At 37.3% G+C, this 8,377-nt stretch overlaps 1 protein-coding gene across 1 annotated transcript in view; it reads left to right on the top strand.

The window, feature by feature from the left end:
- SPAG17 (sperm associated antigen 17) overlaps nt 1–8,377 on the top strand; it is a gene marked incomplete at its 5' end in the record, with an annotated part of 83,382 nt that overhangs the window by 50,481 nt on the left and 24,524 nt on the right. The window contains 6 exons of the mRNA XM_010142680.1: nt 676–1,049; nt 2,565–2,694; nt 4,133–4,353; nt 4,648–4,789; nt 5,743–5,897; nt 6,319–6,495. Coding sequence (XP_010140982.1) covers nt 676–1,049; nt 2,565–2,694; nt 4,133–4,353; nt 4,648–4,789; nt 5,743–5,897; nt 6,319–6,495 — 1,199 coding nt within the window. The remainder of the gene's footprint in view (nt 1–675; nt 1,050–2,564; nt 2,695–4,132; nt 4,354–4,647; nt 4,790–5,742; nt 5,898–6,318; nt 6,496–8,377) is intronic.

Here is an 8,377-nt window from a genome sequence, read left to right as displayed (position 1 = left end):
CCCTACTAGTAAGGTAGGCAGATGCAGCCAGCTTGGCAGATTTTGCCAGTTAAGAGTAAACGTGCTCTGACCAATCTGGTATGAAGTAAAGAAGATGCAAGAGGCTTTCAAACATACATAGTTTGGCAAGGAGCTTAAGTTGAAATGCTGAGTAGTTGAGGTGAACAGAGCAATTACAGACACGTGCTTGTAGTCTCTTGACACAACTACCATAATTATACTCCTTGGTGCACTCAACATGCTGCTATAATTTAATCTGAAAACCTTATTTATTCAAGGAGACAAAATATCTAATTTCAGTTTCTATACGAGCTGAAACTTGGTGAAACTCAGTGACTTTTTTCACCTTTACGGGCAGTTAGGAAATTCCTCTGACCTAATGCCAGTTTTTCGAAAGTTGAGCATTTGTAAGAAATTCATCTTCAAATTTTTCTTATTTTCATTTGGAAAGATAAACATCTTCATAGAAGGATACAGAGTTTCTTAGTTGATGACTGCTTTGAATGTTGCCTGAAAAACAGAGTCTGTACCTTACTCTGTTTACCGAGTAAGCCAAGGCAGGTTAGTCTTACTCACCTGAAGTTGTGTACCTTCTGTAGCCACCATGATGCTGGGTGTTTAGCACTGCTTGAATGTGTACTATGCAGTATTAAGTAATTCAGAATTTGCTTTCAGATTCAAAAGGTGAAGCTGCTACGGCTGAAGCTGAGAAAGAGGTGGTAAATAAAAATGAGGCCAAAGCAGACGAAGCCAAGGAAGAGGAGATTGAGAAAGGTGAGGCCAAAGCAAATGGAGCGAAGGAGGAAGAGGTTATGGAAAGTGGAGTGAAGGAACGTGAGGTTACAGAAGGTGAAATAAAGCACGAAGACGCCAAAAGAGAACAAGCCAAGCAGACTTCTCTGGAAATTCTGGTTAGGCAGAGTTATCCTCAAAAGGTAAAGAACTCCCGTCTATATACATCTGTGGCAAGGCAATCAGAACAAGAGGTGTCAAGAGTCATCACCAGTCAAGGAACTGTCATAAAGTACATGATGGATGGATCTACCCAGGTATGTTTAGTAGAATTCATTGAAAGCAGCCTGCATGTGTGATTACCGTTGAACTTATGCTTGTCACCTGAGATAGAGAAGTGTCCAGTTTGTAAATGAAGGAGTTAAGTAACCACTGATTAATGCAGCCATATAAAGACTGAAATGCTCTTGGCTTTGTTCAGAATAAGATCTTAAGGCACTAGGAAGTTTTAATGATGAAAATTTTAGGCGTGTGAATATTTTAGTCAATTTTGAGATTAGGAAATAGTTGAACATGGTTTTGAGAATGACCTTTCTGGACTGAAACATCTGAAGTGTGCATTAATTGGGCTTTGTGTGGTTTTGCCAACACAGAAGCTTCCATATATTTTTTTAGTTGTGTAAATCATCGTATAGGATCCAGAAAAGGACTTGAACTGTTCTTCAGTCCTGCAGACACATAAATTTTCATCTAAAAGATTTTAAATTCCTAAGTACCTTCTTTGTTTACACATATTTACATTGCCCAGAATTCTGGTTCGTTTTAGGTGCTGTAAGCTCGACACCGTCTTTGCAGATACTGTAATCAATCTACAATCAAATACATTTTTAAAGTCTAAGACACTACATGTAGTTAGCAAACAGGTGACAAGTCATCTGTTTTGACTCATAAAATGTCAAATAATTCCTTATTTCCTCAAGTTTTTTCTTCTAGTACAAGTTCTTTAATTCATTACATTCGATTTCAAACAAGGATTTCTGAGAAACATACCATTTCAGAAGCATGCAAAGGAGCTACCTGCTGCACGTCTACATAGTCTCAATATGCTGTCTCCTGACAGAAGATAGATCTTATGCACCGAGTGTGATTGTACCATTGTCTTTTTAGAAGTAGATTGACTGCATCCTTCTTTATGTTAACTTAATGTTTGCAACTCATCAAGAATGTCTGGCTTATAGATGATCATTCAGAATAAAGTAATAGTTAATTACCCGTCAGTAACTGTGACTCTTAAGATGTTTCTATATGCTGTTCATTTGATTTCCACATTATACTGCCTTCTCCCTAGAACATCTGTACTGTAAATGAATTCAGGGACAATTGTTCCTGGCCACACAGGGAGCATAGGTATCAAGAGTTGAGTGTAATGGACAACAGATCTCAGAAACCAGCTATAATAAGATAAATGACCATGACTTCTTTTTTGTTAGCTGTTTTGATTAACAGATTTTTGATTAGCTGAAAAATTAACAGCAATGCTAGACATGTGGAATACCTGAATACTGATCAATATGGTGATACAGATGCATTACCACTGCTACAACAAAAACAGTCATCAAGCTTTGACCACTTAAATAGCCAAAGAAAAATCTTTATTGTTTCCTTTATAATGCCTGTTTGTTACTAAATAAAGTGCTTGTTAAATATATATGTAAACTGCAGCAATTAGCAGTCCATTCTTTTTGACTATTGCATTTGTGACACATTCTTCTGAGAATTAAAATAGGTGTTTGAAGAGATTTTAACCTCTAGGATGTCCTTGATTGCTGTAGATTCTTTTTGCTGATGGCACAATAAGTAGAAGTCCTGATTCTGGCCCTGTTCTACCACCACCCACAATTCTAAATAATGTACAGCTGTTAAGAGAATCAAAGCCTTCACCTGAGACCAGCACTACAAAAGGTAACATTTCCAGTGTTTTGGACTGGATTAGCAGGGCTAATGATACTTAATAAAGGGCATATTTCTTTAGTCTGAAAATTCTGCCGGTGTGAAAATGCTAGCTGCTGCACACTGCTAATTTGTTGTCTTCGTATCAAATTTCTCTCCTACTGCAGGTTTCTTTTTCTTCTAACAACTAGGACTCATTAAAGTAAAAGGATATGCATCAGTAACTGCATCAGTGACAGAGTGTCAAATTGTTATTTAGGTGTTACAGTTTTAGTCTTGGTATGGAGAACGCTTCTCTCGCAGAGGCACCTACTATTGGTCATTATTAAGTGTTTGTATGGACTTGTGCTGAGAAAGAACCAAATAAAAGTTTACTTCATACCTCAGATTGTAGTCCAAGATCACTGTCAGTGCTCCTTAGTGCAAAGCATAATTATGACCTGACATAATATTAACATATAATATACTGGAAGTATGTCAATAAAAATTGCTGCCAAAGAGAAAAGTGTCTCAAAAAGAGACTTTCAAGTCGTCAATTCCAGTTCTTGTTCTTAGGATATTCCTTAGGATAACTGAAAGGGTGTTTAAGAACTTCCCTGACAAACCATCTTCTGATTCTCAGTCTCAGTATCTATGGCCACTGTATATCTTTCATTCTTTATCCATTATTTTATGATCTGTTTCCTTTTCACCTTCCCTCTCTACCGCTTAGTCTTAACAAATTTATAGTGAAAAGTTTCATTTCTTTTTGTATTTTTTTGTTTTGTTTTGTTTTTTTTCTAGGATGTGTATGCTGTAAGACTACCTCCTTTCTGGGCTATACTGTTGTCTTTTGCATACCCTTAGTCTAAGTTCCTTTTCTTGAATATGGGACACCAGAGTTCTCCAACACATTCTTAATAAGATCCCTCTGTTAGCTTTCACAATGGAATCTCCATCCTGTTTGTTTCTGATGCACCATAGGATTGTTTGCCTTTTTTGTCACTGTATTTTCACAATGATAACTTGTCGTCATTCTGTATGGATGACACCTCCCAGTCTTTCTTTTCTTCTGCTGTTTCAAACTTGTCTGAAGCATAAATTATTTTGATTCCTCTTTGCATTAAATTTTATTCTAATAGGCTGTATCAAATTCCTATTACTTTAATCCTCAAGCTCGTGGGAGAGTTTTGCATGCTTTTTTTTTCTGTAATCCATTCAGATTTTCTTCTCCATTGATAGTCCCATCATGTATAATAATGTATAGTAATAACCTGTCATTACCATGCTGTTTACTTTTTCTGTGTCATACACCTTTGGGTAACAGTACATGTAATTTTCCTCCAGCCTGATAAATAGTTCTTCTTTCAAATCTGTCAAAACCAATACTCACGGAAACTCTTCACTTTACTGATTTTGTGTCTTACCTTAGAGAATACCAAATCTGATACAGAAGCTTTTGTTCCTACAGGGAAAGGCAGTGACAGAAACAGTATGTCACACCCAAACAAGGATGAGTTGTTTGAAAGTACTGCTCAGGGTCCGGTTAATTCTGAGCAACCTAAGGAGAACCAGGCAGGAACCTGGATAACCACAGCTCCGTCAGGCATTCGAGTGGGCACTGAGGGAGCAAAGAGAATGGATCTGAAGCCACTCTTAATCTATCAGGCAACTAACCCAGCTGATGGAACGGTATTACTATTTTTGTGTTATCATAGCACTGTCTACTAAGCTAAGAGACAGGGCTGCCATCATAAATTGTAGGATTTGTTCTTTGAACACATATTCCACAGCTTGTGCTATTTCACTGTAACTAATACAAAAGCTTTAGATTTTGAAGAAAATGTGATTCCTCGATCTCTGAAGTAGATAAAGTTGCAGTAGTCGAGCTTCTTCAGAGTTTCAGTGCATAATGCCTTGTATTAGTATTGTTGCTGTTACAAGTATTACAGCACTAATACAATTAGTATTCTGTCATTCTTTCAGGTTATGACAGTACGAGATGATGAAGTGGTAATTGTTGAGAAGCTGGATGGCAGCAGAGTGGTAGAACATGCTGATGGTACTAGGATCACAACTTTTTATAAAAACTGTGAAGAACCTGTACATGAAGATAGTGAAGAATCAGGTAAAACCAAAAGGGGAACATTCGTATACGTACTAAAGAAGGCTCATACCAGTAGCCTGGAAAACAAATTCACTAGTGCAGTCTCGTTGTCGTTTGTCTGCTTGGCCTTTTTTTCAGCAGTATTCTGTGCAAAAATTAGTCATGAACAAGCAAATTTCCTTCTTTTCATGTATGGACTCACATGAAAATTTGATTGAATATGGCTGTGGAAGATGCCACACCTAGAGAACTGAAACTTAGATTTGCTTGAAATAAGTGGGACTAACGGTCGTCTGTGTTTCTTCTGGCTGGCAGTATATTCTGTATGCTCAGTTCATGTGCTGGACAAGTCCTGCCTTCTCTAATTAACAGAAAGTGTACTTTTACTGTGTGGGTGTCTGGACTGTTGTGCTAAACACAGTAGGAAGTTCTGGTTGTGTAGGAAAAGATTATTCAATTAGCAGGAAATGTTCAGGGATATATCCCGATGGGATTTTAAAAATCACCACAATGACCTTTATGATCTCTCTATTCAATAGGGAGGCAATGGCCAGATTAACACACCAGTTTAATTTGTTTTCCAAGATTTGTGCTGCTGAACAGGAATTTCTTTACATCTTAGAGCTTGTATTACAGGCATAAAGAATTTCAGTGATCCAGCTTGTATGTTACAAATATCCAGAACATTATAGTTAGTACTGTACCTGGTAAATTAAAGTGTAGTCTCCTGGCCAGCCACAGATGGTTACAGACATTTTTTGCTGTTGGATTTTCTTTCCTATATTGAGTGCACGGTCCAGAAATTTGAAGGTTGCATATTGTTTACCTAGCATATAATTACACGATAAAGGATGCTATGAAGTTTATGAGGGCCTTTGTCTGAGGAGATAAAGATCCGGCCTTACTGGAGAAAAAGCAAACCTTTCCATGGTTCATGTGCTCCTGTCTTCTTGTTACTTTGTTGTTACGCTTAGATGAACCCTCGGAAGCCACCACAAAGAAGGTGAAATGTGTGCAGGTAGAGAATCCTGAGTTTGCTACTGTTAAAACAAATTGTGAGGATGGTTCCTGTTGTACCATCTTTGGAGATGGGACATCTATTACAGTGAAGCCACAGGGAACATATCAGGTGGGTATTATTTTCAGTTTGTGACAGTGAAATTTATGTTTGTGTTCCAAGTTCCCTGCCATCGGGAGCTCCCACATGGACTGTATTAACTCCCTACTCTATAGTCATCACAAACCCTGTGAATCCATCACTTTTATACTCTGCCAGTATTTAGAGATTAATTCATAACTGTGTAGTATATTTAAATCACAATCTTGAATTTTCTAAAGTTAAAAAACATATTACAGGGACTAACATCAGCCTACCTCCTGGACCTCATCTTCCTTCTTTCTCTCCCTTCAGCCCCTCAAAACTGGATGATTCAGTAGTAAAGGTCTGAAAGCTCTCCTCTTAACTCGCATCTGTTCTTCATTTTCATAGTACCTCTAAAATGAAAATTTCACCTTTCAGGACTGAACCTCTTTCCTTTTTATTGTCTTAGGTTTTACCCATCAAGACAGGCTGTCTTTTCATTGATGAAGACTGCTCAGTTATTTATACTCATGAAGTTGACAATTTCATCAGCAAGGAAGGAGAGAAACAAGCAGGGAGATACATTATGAAACACACTTCCAGCACTATTTGTGAGATGATGGACCCCGAAGGAAATATTTTCAAGGTAAAATACATGGAAGGAAACAAGTTTCTGCATTTTAACTAATTTTACCTTAAAAACAGCTCTCAAAGTCAGCTGGCAATAGTTAATTCTTAAAGTAGCATATCTAGCCAGAAGGGAATGGCTGCTAGCTCAGGTCTGTGAAATGTTTTTGAGTATGTGATGGAATTCCCTTTTTTGGTATTTCCCATTTTTTAGAGCGACTGAAATAAAACAGATGGCCTACAGTTTACCTCACCTGTAAAATGACCTTAATTAGCATTTTATTGTATGTGTGTATTATAGTAAAAAAACAGCTCTATAAATGACAATTAAAAATGAGAGAGGGTATTTCCTTTTCAGAAGGTCCATAGAAACATTCTGATCTACCTGGTAAGGCAAATGTTGTTGTAAAAGGAATAATTCAGTCTTTAAAGTCATACTGTTTGCGCTGCGATCCTTTCACACCTAAGAGATACTTTTGAGCAAGGTCAATACTTAGCTTTGAGATTTGAAAACATCATCTAAGTGTCTGTGACCTGCATACTGTTTTCTAATTAAGGTTCTAATTAAAGATTCTATTTATTACATGCTTAGAGTATCCTTTCTTTTGTTGCAATTGTAATCATTACCATTTTCCCAGATTCCTGCAAAATAGCACTGAGGTTCCCCTGTACATTGCATAATAATACAGTTTTGAACTTGGCTGAAGAAACAGTGGTTATATAAATCTATGATATATGTCGATCTCTCCCTAACAAATTTTGAACTGCTCAACCAGAAGGATAGAAATGTTGAAGATATCAAATTCCTACAAAATCAATGCAATCCAAAGCAGCACAGAAAGCTGTTTGTCATCAGCGTCAGCGCATCCTACTTTTTCTCAGCTGATACTTAGGGATCAAAGGAAGGAAGCTGAGGAGGTTGCAGGGCAGTTGAAGTTATTGTGGGAGCTGTGATCTTGTGGGAGTGTACTAAGAAAGATGAGATTAATGGTTAGTAGGGATGGCAACCAGGTACAGGTGTGATAGGAATGGTTCTTCCTCTGTCCTAGTCACACCTAAGACTACAGCAAAATGGCTGTGGACTAAGTGTGTCAGATTCACTGCATGGACTGGCCTTTGAATCACCCTGGTTTAAACTCTGTCTGCCAAAGACATCTGTCCTTCAACTGACCTCACCAAGAATTAGAGCCATTGTTATACCTTGTGTGCACATGTTAATGGCATGTAAGTTAATAATCAGAAGACGGAAATACTGTAGAAATTCACTCAGTATTATCGTAAAATTATCATATTTTCAGAGAATAAATGCCTAAAAAAGGGACCCCGCTATACATAAAAGAAATAGTAGATAGATATAAATATATAATCTGTATATGTACCTATATATAAGTGAATATATGCACACACCTGTATGCATAAACACATTTATGTTTGTATGTACAACCATGTGTATGTATGTACTGTGTAATTATTAACTAACGTATTAGCATATATACATACATATAATTATGTATATATTTTTGTGTATCTGGGGCGGGGGAGGGGGGAGTGTATACACATAGATACGTATATACCTCACAGAGGTACATCAGTATAGTTGAGTACACATGAGTATAGTTACCTGGCTTGACCAGCAAGTGAGTATTTTTGTGTGAAGTTGCTTGTTGGTGCCTGCAGACATATGTGTTGAAGGTGGAATGTAAGCATGGATGGCCCCTTTTGACAACTAACAATCCTTGAGGATTTATTAAATATCAGCACATGATATTAGCATTTATAATATGGCATGTCTTTCTAGAAATGTTTGGTTTACTTTTTTCACTATCTTTTCGGTTTTCTTCTTATCTCTCTCCTGTGAATTCAAAGTTGCTCAGCCTGAAAGATGTTTTTTCTATCTCTTT

The sequence above is a fragment of the Buceros rhinoceros genome, unplaced genomic scaffold (assembly GCF_000710305.1).
Source record: "Buceros rhinoceros silvestris isolate BGI_N320 unplaced genomic scaffold, ASM71030v1 scaffold2559, whole genome shotgun sequence".
NCBI lineage: Eukaryota > Metazoa > Chordata > Aves > Bucerotiformes > Bucerotidae > Buceros > Buceros rhinoceros.
This window is presented reverse-complemented; position numbering and strand designations above follow the sequence as displayed.